Here is a 24,800-nt window from a genome sequence, read left to right as displayed (position 1 = left end):
TGTAATTGTATTATGTGTATGATAGCAATAAAAAAAAAAGTTGTCCTCAGATAACATGAGTTCCATAAGGAACTCATCACCCAAGTAAGACCCAATAATCTTGCACAAGGTTAATATGCAGCCCTTAGATAAAATAAGATCCATGAGGAACTCACTAAGTAAGAAAAAATAATCTAGCACAAGGTCAATATGCTGTTCTTAGATAACGTGTGTTCCATAAGGAACTCGCCACCCAGTTAGAGAGAATAATGTAGCCCTGGTCAATAACATGAGTTCCATAAAAAACTCACCAACCCAAGTAAGAGAGAATAATCTGGCACGGGGTCAATATGTTGTCAATAAGTTTCATAAGGAACTCACCACTCAAGTAAGACAGAATAGTCTCGCACCAGGTCAATATGCTGACCTCAGATAACAATGGTTACTTAAGGAAATCACCACACAAGTTAGACAGAAGAATCTAGCACGAGGTCGATATGCTGACCTCAGATAACCTTGGTGTTCGCTTACACAAAGAAATACAATGGCTAGGCATGATGACTACAGAACATCCAATTGGCTAGCTCTCAATCTTCATGATAGTAACAAAGCGTGCATCTGTTTAGGTTCTGATGAAGTTCGCTTTGATCTAAGTTGTTCCTATGAAATTGCACGTAATGTACACATAATGTTCGAGTACAGCAGCTGATCAATTGACATGCAAAATATTTATTAATATTTGAGTTCTATCGTACAAACATAATTTCTATTGAAAATATGACTGACTTAGTGTTAACACTGCCTTTAGTCCTGGTTCTGAGATATTTGCCGAGTTAGTTTCCTTATAACTGAGTAGAGGTCTTATTCCTAATCTTATGTTGGTCGTCTTCACGGAAAAGCCCGTGCATCTCTGAAATTCAGTCCTCAACCAACGGTTTTCGCTTTTTGCTGCCGTCAAACATCTCAGCGGGCCTCTCGGGAAACAGAAGTTCACTTCAACCGGGTCAAAAGGTCACGTCTGTCAGTTGTGGTTGGTAGATTTCGATCCATTTTGTTTGTTTCTGTTTTTCACGGTTCGTTGGCTGTCCCTATAACTATGATTGACAGCAGCAAAAAACGCAATCTTTTGTTAGATTTTAAATTTCAGAGTTGGCATATCACTGAAAACCGCAATAACCTTGCCATCTTTTACAAGTTTGCTTTAGGATCTTATTGGTTAATTATAATTTATTTTTGCTTATTTGTGATGGGGTTGATGTGGTGCGTTTGAGTTTGGCTTTATGAGACTAATAAGAGCCATGCTTTGTTCAACGACTGAATTTTACAACTACGGAAATGTTCTTAACTTTGAGAGTTAACTGTGAAGATGTATTGGTTGACGTAAGTTGGATGCCATGTGAACAAATGCGTTGGGATGCATTTAATGCTGAGTAGAAATTAAAAAGCCCAACATGATCAAGAAAAAAAAGTTACCAAAGAATTCTTTTATTAATTTAGTGCACTTTACAGATATCATTTCAAGAAAATAAAAAACACTATTTTCCTAATCTGCAGATTAATTTTGATTTTCATTCACCACCCAGGTGATGGTGTAATACAGACCAATTGATTGTTTCATTTTTTTTGGAGTAAATTAAAATAGTGGGATAACACTTCACCAGCTTATATAGTTCGAAGACCAACAACCTTGTTGCTGGTCTTAAAAATTATTCTTACATTCTTCCAATAAAATTCACTATTATGTATTATATCTTGCTTGAAAAACCATCCTTAAGTTCTTGATCTAGTTTGTAGAAAAAAAAAAAAAACCAAATTATAGTATTACCGGTATCATACAGTTAAATATTAAAGAAAAAAAAAAAATGCTCAAATGAAATTGGGTTAACTCTTGTGTCTTGATAACACCTCTGCAAGTTTTCCGTTTTACTGTGAATAATTCAAATAATAGGTTCAGCTAACACAAGCATCTATTCCAGAGCTTGGTTTATGAGGTCTTCCTGTTCGGAATTGTGATGATGCTTGTTGCCAGTTGCAGTTGATGCAGATGGAGCACGACCAGCATAGCTGCAAAGAAAGACAAAAAAGAAAAAGGGAAAATGAGAAGTTCCTACTAAAGCCCCGGCTAAACAATCAGACACTTTCGTCCAACATCAGTGTTCTCCCTAGGATTTGGGGAACGCCAGGCGGTATTTGGACTGTGGTTTTCAAATATCAAAACCTGATTTGCTCGAAATTGCAAAACTTGTTCCCCCACGTTACTATCACTTTCTGTCTCTTTCACAGAGTTAAAAATTAACTAATTTTGCTTTCAATTTATGAAAAGCTTTTAGATTCTGTTTTGAGCAACCCAAGTCGGCTGACTTCACCGTTCTTTCCAAAAACGCGAGAATTTCGTTTAGTATTACATGTACAACAACTTGAAGTGCTGTTGTGTTACTGTGGCAATTTAAGGTGATTCCACTGAAATAGAAGGAGTATTAAAAATTTTCTGAAACTTGGTCCAGGTTACAATTATGTTATGAGCATTAAAAAAATGAAATAAAAAATGGGGGTCACCGCACTAGTTTTTGTGTAAAATGGATGGGCATTTTAGTAAATATACGACCCGCGAGATATATATTAGGAGCCCTAGTAATCCAAATGGGGATCGCTATTGTTTCCAGAAAAAAAAAATCATTTCGCATTAAAGAACTAGTCTAGTTCAACAAAAAGGACTTTTATCTTATATTAAAAACTATTCTTATTGCACAGGAATTAAGATAATGAAAGAAATTTAAGATTTTGCTCCGTGCGCACGTTAACGGCACTACCTAAAAACGTGTTTTTACGGCATTAAAATTAAAATATCTCAATGTAGAATTTTAAACTTTTTTTTAAATCGCGATATATTGTAGACAACAGTTTGACATTTAAATTAATGCATTAAAAAATGCGGGTCACCGTGCTCGTTCAAGAGAAAACGACCATTTATTTCCTTACCGAGCTTAGCCTGAAGGGAATCTCGTAGTGTTCTGTGTGCGCGCGCGCTCGTGCGCGCGCTAAATGAGGCGAAAACGTATGCGCAGAAAGGATGCGCAATGCAATACCGTGGAATCACCTTAAGAGCTATATTCGGAGAGTTTGGAGAACTGAAAGACATTCGGAAATAATCGAATTTTTTTTCATTTCGCCAAAACATTGCTTTAGGTGAACTTATTCGAGGAAAAATAGTTTTAAGTTTCAGCGTTTTATTTTACAGGCGAAATTTCAAAAGTTTGAAGTGTTTGAAATTTGGATGCAAATGGCTGTTTTCGCCGCTTTGAAGAATCAAATTTTCACACTTCTTTGTGAAAACATCGGAGGCGTTAAAACTATCCTATTAAAACGAAACTTGGCACAAATATTATATTACCCTTACACTTTAAAGTCGTGTAATAATTTTTTCAAATTGTTATTTGTAGCTTTTGAACTGGGCGTATTAATTCAGTCGCCATTTGTGTCTCACCGACAAAGGACAAAATAAGGCCAACTTTGACTACTGTAAATGGCCACTGGTATATATCATTTGGTCAAAATATTTACATGTTTAGAAACCTTTGTTATTGGTCTTTACACCAGGAAAGTTTCAGCTCTGGAAATCCAATATTTCTCCGTCAGTAAAATAAAATGTCATGGCATATTAGCGAGTTGGATTTTATGCAAATTACAAGGTTAAAATGCATTTCGGCAATGAAATCACTAACAAGAATAAACCATTCACCGCTACTTATCCTTGTTTATGCTGCTGAGCATTTGCTGACGATATCACTTCAACTTCCAGTGTCCCGTTGAGTCCTTTGACGAAATATATCAAGTAATGATGAACGTGTATGAGCTAAACCAACGGCCACCACTTGTCAATAAACTCGACAACAGGAAATTTGATATATCCACGAATTGACATCTGTGCGGCGCTGATTTCCCGGTTTTCATCGCTCCCTTTAGACGTATTTTGAAAACATGGTAAACTATGCACTCCAAACTGCAAACTTATCAGTTTTTTATCGATACATTGACGACTTCCAGGAGAATTATTTGTTTAGGAATGAGTGAGCGGAGAAATGGGACTGACCTTTGGATTGACCCCCGCGCCGTCACGTTACTTCCTTCCGTCACGCGCGGAATTAAAAATGTAAAAATTGAAAAAGCGACATATTACATACACAATACTTCTTATAAAAAGATCATAACATTACACTTTTCTAGATTGCGAAAAAATAGGATAGCCTATTTATTAGGATTTTCACTGTTAAACAATTACAATGTTTTTTACATACACCAGAAAGTGAAATAAATATAAACTTAAATCAATGTTGTGACTATCTTCTGTATCTCACTTAGCTTCACTTTGACTCACTTCTGCTTTCGAAGAAGTATTTATTACCTTCATAGGTCGTGTTGAGTCGGAAAATACATAAAATTAATGTCTGTTGCTTCAAATATATATTTCCAGTCTTACTGTCCTATTTCCCGTTTCACATTTGGCCAGATTTTTTTTTCATTCGCATTTGTCAGCAATGTTCAGAGCCCTACAAGGTGGGAAAAAGAAACCCGCGCGTTCGATTTTTTATTCAAAACATGCTAAACAAATAATAGGCCCCTAGGCCCGGGCCTATAACTTTTTCGACCTGTTCGTATTTTGAAAATTTACGATAAAAAAGAGAGCATTTTGCAACGTTTCTTACAGGGCCGTACCTAGCTTTTTTTGTCTGCGGGGGCAAACTCCAAAATAGCCACAGGAAATAGCCCAACAAAATCAAACACTATGTTGGAAATTTAGTTTTCCTGTCGGGGGAAAACTAGGGAGCCTTCTACATAAGCGACCCCATTCTAATAAGCGCTCTCATTTTTTCAAGTGTCCCTATTCCAATAAGCGCCCCCATTCTAATAAGCGACCCTATTCTGATAAGAGCCCTCATTTCTATAAGCGCCCCCGTTCTAATAAGCACCCCCATTCTTATAAGCGCCCTCATTTTTATAAGCGTCAATATTGTGGATAACTGCCCTACTGAAGTCATCGACATTGAAAAGATAAAATCATTTATACCATGCCATAGAAAATACAGCCAATCTGAATTCAGGAAAGCCATTGTATATTCGACGGTATTCAACTCAACCTTCCCATCGTGCGCTGCTATTCCCGATGAAATTTAGTAAGCGTATTTTCTATGGCATGGTATAAAATAGTTACACAACACTTTCTCGTGGTATTCTTTGGAATATCCCGCTTGTCACGTGGTATCCCACTTGTCACTTGCTAAAGGCTCGTTTGTATACCGAGAAAATACAAGTGACTCGTGAGATATTCCATATTATTATTCCACTATTGCGCCATTTTACCATATTAGGACAAAAGAACGCGCAAAATATGCCACGTTATTACACAGTAGAACAGGGCAAAAATACGTGCGGACAAATTTACGGAATACTGGCCCAAACAAAGTGGAAAAATTTGTGCAATAATAAATCCCTTATTCGATGGTTTAACATATAATACGAGCTGACATTTTGCTCATTGCTCGTATTTTTCCTCGCCCCTACGGGGCTCGGAAAAATACTACGCAACTCGCAAAATATCCGCGCGTATTATATGTTAAACCATCGAATAAGGTGTATGTATACACCTGATTGAAGAAACGTTGACCCGTGAAAAGCCTTAACGATAAACGATGCGACCCAAATGTTTACTGGGAAATCGGAAAAAGTAATCGTCTTCTGTGACAGAATGAACATAACCATACGACAGGTTGCATAAATCATGCTTTTATAGAAAAATTGAAAATATTACCTTGATTATAAATAAATGGAATACTACTAAGCTTACCAATGCTGTCTACCCATAATCTCATTCGGTCTTATCGTTCATAGTTTGAGCTTTTTACGGGTCAACGTTTTTTCAATCAGGTATATCACTCGAAAGCGTTGCATAGCTAGTGTGAACATCTACCGTTCCGTACCGTACCGTATATATTTACTGCTAAAATGAACAATTATTTTAAACAATTTATTACTGTCATATAGTTTCTGTTATTGGTAGTTATTTTAATATTTATTAAAGTTTTGTTTTGAACATTTGGTCGTTTTTCAAAAAAAAAAAATAAGCGCCCTGTCGTAAAATAGTTTTATATACATATAAAAAATTTAGGGCGAAGAACGACATGCCCATATCATTTATCTGTAATAAAATAATTTCATATACAGATAAAAAATTTAGGGCGAAAAACTACACACCATGCCTATTTACCCCTGCTGGCGCGGACAGGGCTATCATATTTACGTGTTGCATCACAAAAATGGACGTTAGATTAACGGTTTAGACCTGGAGTAAGAGTTTGTAACCTGATAGAGGCATATCAAGAAATAGTCTGCGTGACGACACTAAAAACGGCTGCGAGGGAGACTAATCAAGAAATAAATTCCTTAATGTTTTCGCACCTTGTAGGGCTCTGAACATTGCTGACAAATGCGAATGAAAAAAAATATCTGGCCAAATGTGAAACGGGAAATAGGACAGTAAGACTGGAAATATATATTTGAAGCATCAGACATTAATGTTATGTCTTTTCCGACTCAACACGACCAATGAAGGTAGTAAATACTTCTTCGAAAGCAGAAGTGAGTCGAAGTGAAGCTAAGTGAGGTACAGAAGATAATCACAACATTGATTTAAGTTTATATTCTTTTTACTTTCAGATGTATTTAAAACACACTGTAATTGTTTAACGGTGAAAATCCTAATAAATAGGCTATCCTATTTTTTCGCAATCTAGAAAAGTGTAATGTTATGATCTTTTTAAAAGAAGTATTGTGTATGTGATATGTCGCTTTTTCAATTTTTACCGCATTTTTAATTCCGCGCGTGACAGAAGGAAGTAACGTGACGGCGTGGGGGTCAATCCAAAGGTCAGTCCCATTTCTCCGCTCACTCATTCCTAAACAAATAATTCTCCTGGAAGTTGTCAATGTATCGATAAAAAACTGATAAGTTTGCAGTTTGGAGTGCATAGTTTACCATGTTTTCAAAATACGTCTTAAGGGAGCGATGAAAACCGGGAAATCAGCGCCGCACAGATGTCAATTCGTGGATATATCAAATTTCCTGTTGTCGAGTTTATTGACAAGTGGTGGCCGTTGGTTTAGCTCATACAAGTTCATCATCACTTGATATATTTCGTCAAAGGACTCAACGGGACACTGGAAGTTGAAGTGATATCGTCAGCAAATGCTCAGCAGCATAAACAAGGATAAGTAGCGGTGAATGGTTTATTCTTGTTAGTGATTTCATTGCCGAAATGCATTTTAACCTTGTAATTTGCATAAAATCCAACTCGCTAATATGCCATGACATTTTATTTTACTGACGGAGAAATATTAGATTCCCAGAGCTGAAACTTTCCTGGTGTAAAGACCAATAACAAAGGTTTCTAAACATGTAAATATTTTGACCAAATGATATATACCAGTGGCCATTTACAGTAGTCAAAGTTGGCCTTATTTTGTCCTTCGTCGGTGAAACACAAATGGCGACTGAATTAATACGCCCAGTTCAAAAGCTACAAATAACAATTTGAAAAAATTATTACACGACTTTAAAGTGTAAGGGTAATATAATATTTGTGCCAAGTTTCGTTTTAATAGGATAGTTTTAACGCCTCCGATGTTTTCACAAAGAAGTGTGAAAATTTGATTCTTCAAAGCGGCGAAAACGGCCATTTGCATTCAAATTTCAAACACTTCAAACTTTTGAAATTTCGCCCGTAAAATAAAACGCTGAAACTTAAAACTATTTTTCCTCGAATAAGTTCACCTAAAGCAATGTTTTGGCGAAATAAAAAAAATTCGATTATTTCCGAATGTCTTTCAGTTCTCCAAACTCTCCGAATATAGCTCTTAATAGAGGTAGTAGTCTCCCTCGCAGCCGTTTTTTGAATGTTGCGTGACGACACTCAAAACGGCTGCGAGGGAGACTATAGAGGTAGCTGCTGTTCAAGGAAGCGAATGCATCACACTCACAGGCTTAAACATATTGATTCAAGGGTAAATCACTTTTATAATGATATTAAAGGTAAAAAAAAAATTATAAAATAAAAAAAAGTCTTTTATTAATAGGAATTCCCAGCTCCAGATCTTAAACAGTAAGGAAACGTTGTGTCAAAATACAATTTTACGCCAGGCGGCAACGATTTTCCTGTGAATCAATCTGGGAAAAATACCCAGGGAGAACACTGAACATCATGTTGGAAGAGCATGTTTGACTGTTAAACCGCCTCTCTGAACATCGCATTTTAAATGGTTTCCCATGTTTAATCAAGATCAAACAAATTCATCCAACATTTCGCTTCACGAGCAAATTTTTGATAATTTAGCCACCTCTGCAAACAAAGGAGGCCCAAGCGGGAAAAAGCAACCAATCAGAAACCGAATCTATATGACGTCGCTGCATAATCGTAGCGGTAAAACGCACAAAGCGATATGTGGGCTCACTTTGTTCAATGTTTGATAAAACGAAATTTGCTCGTTTAGCCACCCCATCTTGTGTGCGACAAACACCATGTTGGTCGAAAATGTTTGATCGTTTAGCCAGGGCTTAACAGTAAGGGCTCCGTGCAATACAGCATTTAAACTTGGAATTAAATTAAAATTCTCTCTTCTGAAAGTCAATCACATTTTGCAGTGCAAAATTAATAAAGCACTTTAACTGGGTCCACTCAGACAAAAATTGTCTGAGTGGACCCAGTTAAAGTGCTTTATTAATTTTGCCATTTTGAAAGAGCGCAACACTACATTTTCGCAACAACACCTCTGCCAGCCACTTTCTTTTTTTGTAACATCATTTTTTAAATATTTTTTTGGACATCACAGAAAACACTTACCTGTAAGTATCTGGAAAATTTTATGTAAAAAGGCAGTTACACTAATCAAATCCAAAAATATGTCATTACCTGATCTTAACATTCTTTCCAACAGAGGTAACAAGACGTGGCTGAACATAAGTCCAGTATCCCATGTTCATGGGCTCTTCCTGCGCCCAGACAATCTCTGCATTATCGTACTTTTGGTACTCAGCCTTTATCAAGTCAAGTGGGAATGGGCTTATCTGAAATAAAAACACAAACCGTTAGAGCTGGGATTACCATGTTCACATCAAACTCAAGCTGCAACCGACAACAGAATTAACCGTCCATACCGCTTGTATTCCCTTGATGACACACCTTACAATCTATTACTTAATTTAAAAAAAAATAAGCACCCCTCAAAGAAGCACCAGAGCACAGTAAGTTGTAGTCAGTGCTTTTTATACAATGCATTTTGAAGAATTTGATGAGTAGTAAAGCTTATGTTCAGGTCATTTTACTGCGCCTTTCAAAAGCAAGCAAACTCTGCTCAGTCAACAGTTGCGTTTTTCGGACTTCTCGGGAAACCAGAAGCTCACTATAATGGGTTTAAATTATGATTAAAAGCAGCAAAAAACACAATCATTAGTTGGGTTTTGAACTTCAGAGTTTTTGTGTTATTGTAAGGAGCAGTGAAGAACTAAGTACGGTACAGCAAATCAGTCTGCAACACATTTTATAGTTGACTAATTCTGAAACGAAAGTTAAGTGCTGTATAAAGTAAATGGCTTTAAGCAGCAGAAAATAGTTTCCTTTTCCCAACTACCACTACCTCAAACACCAATACAATGAAATTCACGACCAGTTTTCCTGCAAAATAAATGACAGCTATTCTCTCAAGGGTTAGCAAACATTTGGGTGCATAACACCCTCATGAAGGTAGCAGTTCAATTTGAAACCATGTACTCACTCCATGTAAACAGTTGAGATTATAATGAGTGCAAAGTAAGTTTGCAGTCTAAAGATATAACTGAATCCTTGAGCGATACCATGTTCACTGCTCGCCACCATTGTCAAGGGATTGATTGCTCGTTTGTTTATTTTCTATGTGATTTGCTTATTACCCCATTTTGCCCAGCCATCCCAACTGTGGTACTACTGGTCTTGCAACTTTTACTTGGGAGGAGGTGAAAGCAAAAGAAAAAAATGACATCCCCAACAACCAGTTTCTTCTAATGTATCACGAGAAACAACTGTTATCCATGTGCAATTCCGGCCATCTACCAGACATCAAGTACAGTGCCCATTTTTTTAACGTTGGTCAAAAAATTAAGAAAAACTATTCACTTGCTAAACGTTTTCCAATTTGAATGCCATATGTTTAAAGCAAGGCTAGATTATACTGAGTTACCTGCTCGACACGACTGATAGCGATATCTTCCTCAAGTCCTCTCTTGTTACGTTCCTGCAGACGAAAAACAAACTTGGCAATCAAAACCTATTCAAATGCATCCCAAGATCCACGAATACCAATAACATAAAATGTTGCACAAATCAGGAGAGATTTTTCCCGCCAGGAGTGTTGGAAGAAGACACAGGGTGAAGGATGGAAGGGAGGGTAGGAGGAGAACGGGAGAAGAAAGCAGAAGAGAACGAGGAAGAGGAGGAGGAAGGTACTGTATAGTGGAAGGGGAGGAGCAAAAGGAGTGGGAAGAGGAACGAGAGGAGGAAGATGAAGAGGAAAAAAGGCATGGTGTAAGAGAAGAAGCAAGGGGTGAAGGAGAGGAGGATGAAGGGGAAGAGAGGAGGTATGGGAAGGCAAGATAAAGGAGAAGCAGGAAGTGAAGGAGGAGGCAGAGAGAGAAGAGGAAGGAAGGCATGGTGGTAGAAAACAAGAAAAGGCTGTAGGAGAGGTAGGTGAAAAGAAGACACAGGGGAGTAGAAATTCATGAGAGGTGGAATGGTAGGAGTAAGAGGACCAAGAAAAGACAGAGGAGGAAAAAGGCATGGTAGAAGAGAACAAGGATGGGATGGAGGAAAGGAGGGAGAATGAGATAAGGAGCTAGAGGAGGAGGGGAGAGAAATAGAAAAGGCATGGTGAAGAAGATAGGAAGAGAATGAAAAAGATAGCGGTAAAGGAGTGGATGATGAGGAGATGGAGGTGGTATAAGAAGGGAAAGGAAGAGAGATGGGAGGAGTATGGGTGGCGAAAGGGGACTAGAACTAAGGAAGGGGAGGAGAAGGACACGGTGGAAGAGGGCAAGGAAGGGGTGGAGAAGAGGAAGGAACAGAAGGGAAGTGGACGAGGGGAGAAGAAAGAGCAATGGGGAAACGAAAAGGCAAAATAAGAAGTACTAAGAAGAGAGAAAGATATGGGGAGAAATAGGTAGGGGGGAGGAGCCTGAAAAGTGAATACTATTTTTGTTCAGAGCTCTCACCTTTGCCAGTTCATAGTACACTTTGCCAGTACAAAGAAGGAGTTTGCGAACTTTTTCTGGATTATTTGATGCAGGACCAGCATCAGGAATCACTCGCCTAAATGATGTACCTGTGTATTTGAAACAGTCATTACCATTTGTATCACAAATTTAGATAAAGGCTAAAGATAAGTGTGTGAGAACAGAATTTTTTATACCTTCCGTCATTTCATCAAGATGAGACCTGGCAGCTTCCAGTCGAAGAAGGCTTTTAGGTGTGAAAAGGATGAGCTAAATAAAAACATACATACAATTTTATTATATGAAATAGAACCTGATGAGAATCTCAAAAGGGTTTATAGTGCATCTGAAGCTAATTTCAGGACATGGATGTTACGTATGCCGGTATTAAAATAAAAACAACAACAACAATACAGAGATTCCAACCCTTTGTGAAGGAAAATAGGAAGGCTGAAAGTGCGAGCCTTTTAAGGGGTCTGGGAGCATGTTCAACCGGGAAATTTTGGAAAGTTACAGGGTTGGAAATAAGCGCTCGCCCAGGCGAGTGAGAAAACTGTCGGGCGAGTACAAATCACGGATCACTCACCCGGTTTGGCGAGTACGATTGTCATATCCAGAATATTTAAGCCCAGAATATAATTATATTATTCAGAATAAGCGAAACTTTTACTTCCCACTTTAAAATAATCTACACTGTCCACAAGCCGATAGCTTACCAACATTTTGAAATCTCAAACAAAGCTGTGTTCGAGTTCGTAAACAGACAAAAATGGCTTCCGTTTGGGGCATGTTACATGACGGACGTACTTGTACAAACTAATACCTCTGGTCAAAAATTCACTGACTCATCCACTGAGCCGCGAAACGCAGCAAGATGGCCATTTCTCGCCTCTTTTCCTGTACAATTTCGCTTGCAAACAACAAGAATTTGGAAATACGTATCAAATAAAACTGCGTTTCAACTTTTGAAGTAAGTGTGCTCGTGTTTTTATTGTGGAGTAAAGTCTATATTTGGCAATTTTTCATTGAAGAAATAGATTGCAGTCTGTTTTGCGATCGACCACCAAAGTGGCACAGTGAGTATCAAAACGTGATTAAAAATTGAAGTTGTATATTTTATTATTCGTAGGGGGAGGGGGCCTAAATTTTTATTTTTCACTGGGCGAGTGAAAATTGATCTGGGCGAGTGCAATTTGAAGGTCACTCGCCCGGATAGTTTCCAACCCTGAAGTTAGGTTCTCTCAAGTGCCATTTCTGGCATTTTGGTATCATTTCTGAGTTATTCTATAAGGTCTTAATACTTTTTACAGACATTTTACACTCAGATCGCCAAAAAGTACTACAGATTAGCAATTTTTTCTTCGTTTTCAGAATTTCATGATTAATCTGGAGGATCTGATAGAAATCAGGAGAGCAGGAGGCAACGTATCAAATCGGGAGGCGTTGAATCTCTGACAACAACAACAACAACAGCAGCCTTTAAAACCTCTCTCCCTAGACACCTCAAAAATGTATCAGTAGTGTAGCAATTTTCAATCATAAGCTTATAATTCTACTGGTCCTCTAGTGGAGTCCTCCAGCATAGAGCTGCTCCCTGCCCCAAATGCATAGGCTCTACTGTCAACCGTTCTGAAATCACCCTATGCCTCAACCAACTGAAAATGATCGAGTTGCTCCAATGGCTTTTTGTCTTCAAAAACTTCAAGTAGAAGTTTCAATAAATGTGCAAGGCTAGAAAATTAAATACATGTAAATGACGGTCAACAAACTTACAGGCTTGCGGAAGTTCATTGCAATTTGACGACGGAATATGTGGAAGACGTTTGCAGGTGTGCTGCAGTTAACAACCTGGGAAAGTGGTAAACATTTTGCCATGTTAGACTATTCGGCTAAAATTACAAACAAGCTAAGAAATACATGAAAACACAATCAGTTCAGATGTCTAGCAAAAAAAACAATCAAACAAACAAAAAAAAAGCATGTGAACTTGGATATCAGACAAAAGTGCAGTAACCGACATTACATCTACCTAACATTGCTTAAGGTAATTTTATGAACTCACCTGCCAATTGGTAGAATACAGCTGGTTCACTTCAAAGAGCTCATCAACTGTCTGTTGGAAAATGTAAAATTAAGTTGAAGTATATTACAGGGTTTATACCCTTTTATACAAACAATTTTCCAGTACTTTTCCAGGACTTTCCAAGGACTCAGATCGATTTTCCAGGACTCCATAATTCACGTTTCAATATCACGTTTCAATATCTCAATAGGCCATTTCCAAGTTACCCTTTGCCTCTGTTTCAAAACGAGTCTACGTGCGAAACCATTCATATGAAAATGAGCCTGATTTGCATGAAAATGGACCTGTAGGTGAAACTCATTTTTATATGAATGGTTTCACACATAGACTCGTTTTGAAACAGAGGCAAAGGGTAACTCACAACTGGCCGTATATTATTTCGCCTTACTGTCTGCCATACACTTCTTATAATCTTATAATAATGTTAGTTCTGAGAATTCTGGTGTTACAGATTTCCAGAACTTTCCAGGACCGGTAGACTTTTTCCAGGACTTTCCAGCCCTGGAAAGTGCCACAATAAAATTTAAGGACTTTCCAGGTTTTCCAGGACCCATACGATCCCTGATATTATAACCAAACAAGTGGATAAAGGGAGGGGAGGAATGGAAGGATGAATGAACAAATACAGTATCCTTTTTTGAGGTTTGTCTTAAGAAATTTGAAATACTGGTCTCAAGTAAAAACTGCAGTTTGCATGCATAACATATTAATTTTTGTATAAGAATAAAAAACTAAAACAAAACAACCACCACAACAACAACAACAACGAAAACAACTTACTGGAAAAACATCAGGGCTATCATTGCTCATCTGTAGAAACCTCTCTGGTCTGGCGCTGGAATGTTCAGGTCCCTAAAAAAAAATTTTGTTTAATTTTGCTAAGTTCAAATCTTATACTCCAACATCACTTGTATAATTCTCAAGTACAAACAGTAGTCTGTCGAGAAAAGGAACCAAGCACTTACCATTCCTTCATATCCATGTGGTAACATCAAAGTGAGACCACTCTGTCTGACCCACTTGTCTTGGCCACTGCTAATGAACTGGTCAATAATACACTGCGGGGGAAATTCAAACAAAACAATAGTCATGAGGTTGCTAAATGGAAAAAAAAATTAATTATCAAGCTAAAAACCTTAAGGTATCACGGAAGGAAAATTGGCGTTTTCGTTCCAAGTCAAATTGTGTGCAAACCATCAATGGTAACCCCAATAAAGTATATATTTTCTGAAAGCTTATTGAATAAAGATTGCAATTCTGGATTTTGTTTTGATCATATAGACCATAATAAGCAACGTCAGCATTTTGTTTGCAATTATGGTGTTGTGCAAATTAAGGTTTATTTAAGAACCCATTTACATGAGAGCCAAAATTTTTATGAGGAATTTGATCTATATATATTGGTCTAAAAAACGGTGTCTCAGATTTTTCTTTTCTTGCTCCATTAATTTTTTATGAATTTTTAAACTTTAAAATGGCGCTTTTAGGGCTTCTTTAGGATAAAAAATTCATAAAAAATTAATGGAGCAAGAAAGGAAAAATCTGAGACACCGTTTTTTAGACCAATATATATGAAGAACAAATTCCACATAAAAGTTTTGGCTCTCATGTAAATGTGTTCTTAAATAAACCTAAAGTTGCACAACATCATAATTGCAAACAAAATGCTGACGTTGCTTATTATGGTCTATATGATGTAACCAAAATCAAAAATTACAATCTTTATTCAATAAGCTTTCATAAAATATCTACTTTATTGGGGTTACCATTGATGGTTTGCACACAATTTGACTTGGAATGAAAAGGCCAATTTTCCTTCCGTGATACCTTAAGTTGCATTCGTGGACCACAGATCAACACTGTGGGTGTTTGCTTGAATCTGGGCTGCTAGATCCCATGTGCATCAATCACACTGACCACTAAGCACCTGTGTCTTCTCCCACATTCTTATTTAAGGGACTGTGTCATGGCCAAGTTTTGTGTGTTTTTTAAGATTTGCCAAATACTCACTATGCAACTAAATGTTAGCAAAGAAGTACCTTTTACGGATCTACCGGTAAATGACTAAACCACGATTATCATATTTTCATTACAAGCAAATGTGTCTTCCAACCAACATTGTAATATGTTTTAATATTCTTCAACTTTTGAAGCTTTAACACGACGATGATCTTTGAATAATTATTAGATCATATCGATCAAAATACCTGCGCAGTATTGTTGAAGTCTCCAAACTGAGCCTCCCAACAGACAAGTGCAAATGGATTGGTCATACTAAAGCCCAACTCAAAACCTGAAAAAATGCATAAATATCATAAACATTTTAAGACAACTGAAAAGATAAATCCAAAAAAGACAAAAATTGACTCAGAGTCGGTGGCATGAAGACCACTTGAGATAGTCCACTTATTGTTCTAAAGAACTTTTTTGACCTTGATAGAAAATAACAAAATATCTCCAATACATTGGTAGCTTTCTTTGTTGTAAAATAATTCTGAGTGAAATCATCATTCCTCATGAAATTCTGCTCACAAAGCAGATCTTTTTATGTCTTCAATATGAAATTTATAGCCAATTGACTTGCATTAATAATCTCTAATGGATACACAAAATACATGAAAAACAGTTGCTCTCTTGGGGCCTGTCTCAACTTGTACATTGCACAAATATTTAGTGAATTTCTGGGCCAACCCGGCCAATTCAGGGGTGAGGGGCGAGATAGTAGGGGGTGGGACCTGCAACAAGCATCCTCCTATCCAGAGGGGGTAGTAACATTTTGTCCCCTTATGTGGGGGAGGCAAGGGGCGGGGTGGTAACCTTCATTGGCCAAGCCTTCTACTCAGAGGGAGGATAAAGTTGCCTTATGCTGGCGGGAGGAGGGGGACAAGGAACCTATCCCAAAGGAGTGGCGATACACCCAGTTGAATTTTTCATTATTATAAATATCACTTTTTAATCATATCACCTTATACTACAGAAACCAAAGCTAAGCACTAAAAAGCTTTTAACCAGGCTTCAGGAACATACCTAACACGGCATACTCTGACAGGGAGCTATTGCAGACAGTGTAGATGGCTTGATCAGCACTGAGGTCATTCAATGGACAGTATGTCACTTTATCTTTGTCTTGGTGATGAAGAATGTGATGACGATGACTACAAAATAATAATAAAAAAATATTTTTTACTCAGGAGACCAAGTACCACTTGATATAACAGTCTCTAAAAACTGACTGGCCCATGGTTTTCTCTCAATCCTTCTCAATTCTTCCACAGGCTTCCAAGATTTTAGACAAGACACAGAGTTGTGACCTCACACGGAAAAACGTACACTAAGCCTCAAATGTCAAACGGAACAAACCGTTCGTTCTCCGTTTTTTATCTGTTTAAATGCTTCATGAAAACCGTTTTAAGCATATGCCAAAGAGTTTAATGGTAAAGTAAGACTGTTCAAGCGTTTAACGAAACCGTTCAGAAAAGTTTTCTATCCGCTAAATGACAAACTTCAACCGTTCGAAAATTTTAGCATCCGTTCCCTCGGCAAGACCTTTTCGTTAAACGGCAAGTCATTTCCGTTCAAAATTTTTTAGCAACGTTCTTTAAACCTATTAAAACGGCAAGCACTGTCCGTATTTATTAGGCTATAGGCCCAGACACTAAACTACGCACGCTAAACTTTTGGCTATCAAACCCTGTAGAGTCTAACGAAAAATACCCTACATACTCGGCTACAAGTACAAGTCGAGACCCAATATTCTGGCTAGTTGTAACTTGCAACTTAGTAAAAACCTAGTTCTTTACACCGATATGCCATTAACTATGAAATTTTGAAATTTTTTGTCCCAAAACTCACTACAGTAGAGACCCGGTAACGGGAGCTCTGAAGGGAAACAAAAATAGTTGAATAAAGTAAATGGTTTGAACCCAGGAGTATCAGTAGTTCGTATAGTGTGATCGTCCGGGTGAGAGTAGTTCTGAGAAGAACTGTTGTTGGTGACTTGTTAGTCACCAACAACAGTTCTTCTCAGAACTACTCTCACCCGGACGATCACACTATACGAACTAAAAATAGTTTAAGTTAGCCAGTGCGGATTTGAGTTATTGGGGTTGATTGAATATTCAATTTTTCCAGGTTAATAACTGATAGTTAACTGAATTTTTCAGCACTTCAGTTTAAAGTACAGTGCAAATTAAACTTATCTCAGCACAAACTTTAACACCATTATGCATTCTTATGATAATACAGTACTGTGAATACATACATACATACTTTATTTGTAACTCCCCAAAGGGGCTTTTCAGTCACAAATGGAATACAATAAAAAAAATACATGAATTAATTATACGAATGATCACAATAGGAAAAAGAATCTTAAAATTAATTACAAGTGCTATAAAAACTTTAAAATTGAAGTATGTATGACCTATTATTCAGGAAATGACTGTCAAATATGTGATCTGTTCTTTGCACTAATTAAAAACTTGTTGCTGTCGTGTAAGTTTTATCCAAATACAAGAGGAGAAGAGCTAAATAAATGTGATATTTCATGGGCATCCATGGTGAGTTGCCATGACTGGAATTTCATAAAGAAATTAAACCGGCAGTGGTACAATTCTTATCACATAGTTAAAATTAAATTGTCATGTGGTCTAAAAAAACTTGTCACATGGATTGTGTTTGCGTGCGTCTTGTCAGCGATGTCTAATGGCCATGGACATGCAGACATCGTTTTTTCAGAATTTGTATGAACAATAATGACGCTATCGAGGCAACAGGGTCTGATAACTGACGAGATGTATTCAACCTTTAAAGACCAGGTTTCGTTAATTTTTTTAATCATGTGATAAGAATTGTGCCGGTGGTAACGTCAGAGCTTTGTTTACCTGAATGTCCCTCTTTCTACATCCTGTCCACTGAGCCTAACATGTACACCCTCCATGAGAAGAGAACCAAATGCCAGAGCCTCGCCCATTGCCCAGTCAATATAACCTTTCTCCAGCAAGTCATGACGTGCTTTCAGGATTCGCCGCAGTCCTGAAAGTAACATTTAACATGTTAAATAAAAGAGATCATGGGGCTTACCGGCAAAACCGATAATTATCTTATAGGAATCATTTTATTTTGAGGACGCTTTATCCAATGGGATCATCTATTTTAAGAGAGACCATCTTAAGGGAATTAAAAAGAACACATCATAATTTAACTAGGTAATTATTTATGGGAAATCAAGAAGATAACCATCATCTGAGGCAGATCTTGGGGGGGGGGGGGGGTGTGGGGGGCATCTGGGAGTTTCATCTAAAAGGGGCAAGGTCATATTTTTTAGGTTTAAATTCTGTTATTTTCATTAATCATGAGCTCTAAACTTCATTAACTGGCACAAAAACAGACTTTTATTGGCAAAATCACAGGATGATTTCTGGGCATCGTAAATGACATTTTCATACAAACTGACAGTCAGGCTGACATTTCTCAAGTTTACCCCAACGCAATTCATTTTAATCTACTCCAATTTTGTTCATCCATGCCCCTTTCTGGCTTTTTGGAGTTTCTCTTGAGTTCTTCTACAGCTTTACAGTAGCTATACTTGGTCAGTGCTGAAATTGCCTGAAATTGCGTGACTTTGAGGGGGTGAATAAGGTGTATCTTACCTCCATGGACTTTGAAGTCTCCACCAGGGGCAGTACTAAACACATTTCCAATTTGCTTTAGAGTGTCAAGAGGAACTCCTGTTGGCCTCACTGGTAGAGAAGGTGTATAGCCTTTCTGGAAGAATCCTGTTGCAAAACACATCAAGTACAGTCAAAAAAATTATTTCTAGAGGTCCGTTCATTTTAGAATTTATGCTTCCTTAGAAGTACCCGTTGAATTGATCAACATTCAAAGCTACAACCTTTGATGTGCTTGCACATAGTTAAATAATACCCAAAATATGCATAAATATTAGCATGACCCCCCCCCCCCCTTGTTAAAATGGAGACAGACTAAATCAACTGGTATTTGCCATTTATGGGCGTGTACAAATTTCTTTACATTGAATCTAAGTAACTGGAGAACAGGGCAGAAAACACATGTATCAATGCTGCAATCTAAGTCAAGTCAAGCGGCTGTCTTGAAGTCTCTGTGATACTTGACCAGCTCTCCTTAGTGACAAACTTCATGATGCCCGACTTACGTTCTCAGTTTAAAGCCCCCATAAGCATTCCAACCACCTTTGGGATTCACAAAATAATTAGGCTGAGAGACTGACTGCAGTTAGCCAACACTGCATTCAAAATTAGACTATGCTATGTACACTGCAATCCCACTTGAATTTAAACAAACTATAGATTTTAACGCAACCTTGGCTTAAACCCGCTTTCAGTGTTACTTGTAAGCATAGCGCCTTTCTATTGACATCCATCTTTCAAAGTGCTAAACAAAAAACATGGATCAATTCCCCTAATCACAGCCCACTAACAACACCTCTATGCGTCCGTTTTGATTGGCTCATTTCAAACAGCATGTCAAAAAGAAGGATGTAGAAAATAGCTATATGCACGTACACTGAAAGCGGGTGCAAGCTAGTGAGCTAGGTCAAGTACAATGGACTCAAGATTTATGAACATGAAATGAGTGGAGAAGTTCTTAAAACAAGACACACCTTTCCATGGCGAATCAAGCCAGTCCTTGTTAAGCATTCGCTTTTCAGACTTTGCGTCAACAAAAGCTTCTTCACAAATCTTGTCATAGCTAGCTTTCTCTTCCTAAAATAGCAAAATATGATAAATGAATGTGTGTGCTTGCTTTATTACAGTTAACAAGGATAGAGTTCCTTTTCTTGTGCTTGCGATTATGGATGTTTGTTGTGATTGTGCTTATGTTTGTGTTTGTAATGCCTGCACTGTGAGTAAGTCAATCATACATGTAAATATCACATAACATGACTCAAGGTTTCATTCTAGGGTCAAAAAGGTTATAATGAATGAACAGCTTTTTTAATGGTTACACATTTGTATGTGCGCGAGTGACTATTACACAACAAGTACACGCGATTTATATATATCAGGGATGTCTATGTGTTCATTTCCCACATTCCGGTCCCTCTGCGAATGCCACACTTCTAGAAAAAGCCTCTTGTGGTAATCGCCTGACCTGTCAATCACAGCGGCATGATTGAAATCCATATCATACACTTTTTTTGTATGCAAAATTCATTATTTTCTTTTTCTCATTCTCAAGGTTGTGAGTCAAATTACACTCTAAGAATTTGGAAAACCGAAATGTAAGAGTAACTGTAATGCAATGCGAACACACACAATAACAGGGAAGGGTGGGGAAAGTTCTCAAGATTTTGTGATTGAGCATTTTGGCTAAGACGAACTTACAGTACATGGAATTTGGCCAGCTGACAAAAATTCCACTCAGCAATTAAGCACTTGTTACAGCTTGTAAAAAAAAAAAAATCCAGAACTTTTCGCCCATACTTTTCCAGGTCTGGAACACTAGTTTGCAGATTTCCACATGCTTTCAAGAATTCCCAACTCTGTATGAACCCCGATTGACATACCTGAATCCACTCCTCAGTGACCACACCCTCCTGTGTAAGTTTCTTTGCATACAAATCCGAAATGATATTCTTTTTGGAAATATTCTTGTACATGACAGGTTGGGTGAACATTGGATTGTCACCTTCATTGTGACCATGGCGGCGATAGCATACCTGAAAATTGTTGAAAACAAACAAACATCAACACAAGGAAATGAAAAAAATGTTTTCAGCTGGGATCCTGTATAAATGCCAGTTCTCATTTATAATTACAGTCAACTCTCTCTCTGAAATGGGCAAAGTCTGGACAGACTTGAACTGCCCATCTTGGAGAGGTGACTGTCTTATAGAAAATTTAGTTACAGTAAAATGACTGAAAAACGGCAGGGACAAGACCAACACCAGGTGCCCCCATATAGAGGTGTCCATCTTGTAAGCGAGAGAAAGAGAGAGTCGACTGTATTGTAGATCTTCTTCTGCTTGCTAGAAAAGTTTGGCATCAATACACCAAGAAAATATTATTCTGACCCTAGCTACTGTGTGGAATGTAATATACAAATTAACGTGATAAACTTTTCAATTTAATTCTCCCATACCAAATCAATAACAACATCTTTTCCAAACTCTGCTCTCCATTCTGCTGCAACCTTACAGACATGCATAACAGCTTCAGGGTCGTCAGCATTCACATGGAATATAGGGGCATCTACAACCTGCAGGTGAAACAATATCAAATATTACACAAAAATAATTGCTGCAGCATTACAAAAAGACAAACAGAACTTACTGTTCAGTGCACAATGTACAGACAGAGAGAGACCTATAATTAAGTACTGCAAAAGCCTGCACAACTGAGATCGTAGGAAGATAAGACAACAAACCTTGGCAACATCAGTACAGTAAGGAGATGAGCGAGCGACTCTTGGATCAGTTGTGAAGCCAATCTAGAAAGAGAGGAGAAATTAAAAATGAAACAAAGTTGTAATCATGCCTTAAAAATCCTGGGCTTATATTTGTTTACAAAAAACAACTAGCATCATGGTCTTTAATGCAAAAAAGCTAACTGCAAATTGGGCTTAATTGTCCCACACCATTGATCAAGTGTGTCAGTATACAGTTTCTGTATGCAACAAGAAGTGACTAGGAGTATTTCAACTCCCCTGGATGGGATTCTAGTCCATCGCAGGGTCACCGCTCAGCATTAAATTCCCCGGTACCCATTTATACATGTGGGTGGAGTGAGAATAGGATATCTTGTCCAACTTGAGCACAGTGCAATGACCCTTATCAGGGGTGCCCACTAGCTTGGACCACTTGAATCCTGAACCTAGTGATCACTAAACCATTAGACCAACGTCACTACCAACCACTGTGAGTCTATGCTGGTATAATTCATGTAATGTTCTTTTGTGGTTGGTTTTAAATCTAGCAACAATTTTATTTAAAACTTAATACAACAGATAGATGTTCACACTCTCAGTTTATTAAAATTTAAATTTAATAACTAACCTGGTTGTTAACAACAATATGAATGGTGCCATGGGTTGTATACTGTGGCAATGCACTCAAATGAAATGTCTCGTAAACCACACCCTGTCCAGAAAATGCCGCATCACCATGGATAAGGACACTCATCACCTTTTATACAAAACAAACAAATTAAAATGGATTAGTTGACAGCTTTGTTATCTATAAATTATATGGAACATTTTGCATTGATATGATTTTCCCTGCTAAAATAATATTATGAAAGGCCAAAGCAAGAAGGTTTCAAGAGTGTTGTTTTTTGGCTGAAGCAAGCAGATTAACCTAAGTTGGAAACAAGATGATTAAACATGAAAACAATTTGTAATGAAAAATATGACAGTGTCCTGCGCAGCGTTATTTGAAATGAACACATTGGATACTGTAATGTTCAACACAGTTAAGTTCAATGTTAAAACTAAACATTTTGGAAGTGCTGCCTTCAGCACTGCTGAAAAGTTTAGTTTTTACATTGAACTTTACAGTGTTGCACATTACAGTATCAAATGTGTTCAGGAAAACAATATGGCCTAGCTACAACATAAACACAGAAAACATATCTCCAAATGAAACTGCTCTAATCATGTTATAAAAAGTTCTGATTTCACCTTTTTCCCTTGAGTGTCCCCCCTGTAGAACTGCTCTGATCTGGTTTTTCCTTCAACCACAGGATCCACAGCTAAATTAAAACAAACAGTTTAACTGGACACATTATCACAGAGTACAATCAAGGATAAGGGGCTATGTCAAGTCATCTACTGTATTATTACAAAGTGTCTTCAAACTTACTCACTGTAGAATCCTGATATCTCAAACCTTTGATTTCTTGAACTACTGATAACTCAACGCAAAACTCATTTCCCCAGTTGCTTTGCCTATATTAAGTTCCTACACTGCAATTTTTCTCCTGATTTCACATTGAACCAATTTTCATTCCTTTTCATTCATTCTATTTATCTTTCATCTGTAGTACCTATGTAATTAGTGTTGCGTGTAAATAAAGTTGCATTATTAAAAAAAAAAAAAAAAATTCATTCCTTTGAAGGCTTGAGAAATTTCAGTTTCCACTAAACATAAACAATGATAGAAACATTCCTAAAGGAACAATGGTTGTTACTGCCTTAAAGAGTTCTTTGGGTAACATTTGGCTTTGAAATACTTAAATTCACCAATTGAAAACTAACTTGAATGGACCCCTTATAAATTAAAAACAAGTTATTATTGATGGTATCTAGAATGGAATTGGTCATTAATTTAGCTTATGAGTTTTGCCAGCGTCATATAAATTTCCAGCTAAACGAAAAAGGAGTGGTAAACCTTCCAAATGAGAGGGATTTGCGACAACAGCCAAGCGCATGATTTTGTTAGTTGCTCTGTTGAGGCGTTCATGCGACATCCCAAGATGATATTTCACGTCTCCTGATCCCTGCAATAAAAGAAAACATTAATTGCAACAGTTCCTCCAGTTGCAAGGGCTGTTACTAAGAAGTAAACAAGCTGTCTACATCATGTTAAGTTATGATATCTATCAAAGATAAAAATTAATGTGAATTAACGACTGAATTGTGCAATGACAAAATAGTTAGCATGGTGTTCCTATGAACGTACTTCATCAGAAGCCTCTAGCGTGGGGTCAAACTGAGTAAAAATCTGCTCCAGAGATTTGCGGCAAACATTGGCCAAAACATTTAGTCTTCCCCTGTGTGGCATTCCCATGATGATGCTTTCCACACCAAGCTCGCTCGACTTGTCAATAATCATCTTCATTGCCGGGATCAGAACTTCGCAACCTTCGATGCCAAAACGTTTCTCTGACGACCACTTCTTGGCGAGAAAAGCCTCAAACCTATAATGTGTTGTTAAAAGAAAAGAAAATGCAAGGGGAAAACTGGCAAGTGGTGTCCAGCTGACTCATTGTGATGCTTCAAGAATGTTTAACACAGGATTTACTTTAATAAATGAATCACGGCACTAAGAAAGAAAAGGATTTGGAAGCCTTACGAACAAAAATTCTTTTCTAAGTCATTTGTCAGCCTAGAGGCAATGTCGGCCATTTCAGAAAAAAAGAGACAGTCTCAGATAATTCTATTAGAAGTGACAGAAATCTTTTACAGTTTTGCCTTGGTTGGATATGTTATAGTTTAAGGCCCCGTCCACACTGACTCGGGTAAATGTGAAACAAAGAAATTTGAAAACACTGCGTAAAATGTTTTCCATCCACATTAACCCGGGTAAATCTGAAAACGATACCCTTTGGAGAGCGTTTTTGAAAATCTCCCTTTTGAGGTGAACAAAAACGCTGTTGTTAAATCAGTGTGGACGGTTGGCCAATCTAAGTAAAAAAAAAAATGCATTTTCAAATTTTCCCGGGTCAGTGTGGATGGGGCCTAAGATTA

General features: G+C 37.5%; 1 protein-coding gene across 1 annotated transcript in view; it reads right to left on the bottom strand.

Annotated features, from left to right (window-relative positions):
• Positions 1 to 1,448: 1,448 nt before the first annotated feature.
• Positions 1,449 to 24,800, bottom strand: part of LOC144665205 (2-oxoglutarate dehydrogenase complex component E1-like) — a 40,914-nt gene continuing 17,562 nt past the window's right edge. The window contains exons 7-27 of the mRNA XM_078526391.1: positions 24,013 to 24,250; positions 23,722 to 23,830; positions 23,013 to 23,083; positions 22,390 to 22,518; positions 21,762 to 21,824; positions 21,477 to 21,593; positions 20,902 to 21,054; positions 19,996 to 20,098; positions 19,004 to 19,129; positions 18,236 to 18,386; positions 16,380 to 16,507; positions 15,560 to 15,645; positions 14,318 to 14,410; positions 14,133 to 14,204; positions 13,332 to 13,382; positions 13,043 to 13,117; positions 11,467 to 11,539; positions 11,270 to 11,379; positions 10,243 to 10,296; positions 8,940 to 9,094; positions 1,449 to 2,043 (exon numbers count right to left, since the gene is read on the bottom strand). Coding sequence (XP_078382517.1) covers positions 1,947 to 2,043; positions 8,940 to 9,094; positions 10,243 to 10,296; positions 11,270 to 11,379; positions 11,467 to 11,539; positions 13,043 to 13,117; positions 13,332 to 13,382; positions 14,133 to 14,204; positions 14,318 to 14,410; positions 15,560 to 15,645; positions 16,380 to 16,507; positions 18,236 to 18,386; positions 19,004 to 19,129; positions 19,996 to 20,098; positions 20,902 to 21,054; positions 21,477 to 21,593; positions 21,762 to 21,824; positions 22,390 to 22,518; positions 23,013 to 23,083; positions 23,722 to 23,830; positions 24,013 to 24,250 — 2,254 coding nt within the window. The 3' untranslated portion in view covers positions 1,449 to 1,946. The remainder of the gene's footprint in view (positions 2,044 to 8,939; positions 9,095 to 10,242; positions 10,297 to 11,269; positions 11,380 to 11,466; positions 11,540 to 13,042; positions 13,118 to 13,331; positions 13,383 to 14,132; positions 14,205 to 14,317; positions 14,411 to 15,559; positions 15,646 to 16,379; positions 16,508 to 18,235; positions 18,387 to 19,003; positions 19,130 to 19,995; positions 20,099 to 20,901; positions 21,055 to 21,476; positions 21,594 to 21,761; positions 21,825 to 22,389; positions 22,519 to 23,012; positions 23,084 to 23,721; positions 23,831 to 24,012; positions 24,251 to 24,800) is intronic.

This window comes from Oculina patagonica, chromosome 9 (genome assembly GCF_052425735.1).
Source record: "Oculina patagonica isolate OP01 chromosome 9, crgOcupat, whole genome shotgun sequence".
NCBI classification, from domain to species: domain Eukaryota; kingdom Metazoa; phylum Cnidaria; class Anthozoa; order Scleractinia; family Oculinidae; genus Oculina; species Oculina patagonica.
This window is presented reverse-complemented; position numbering and strand designations above follow the sequence as displayed.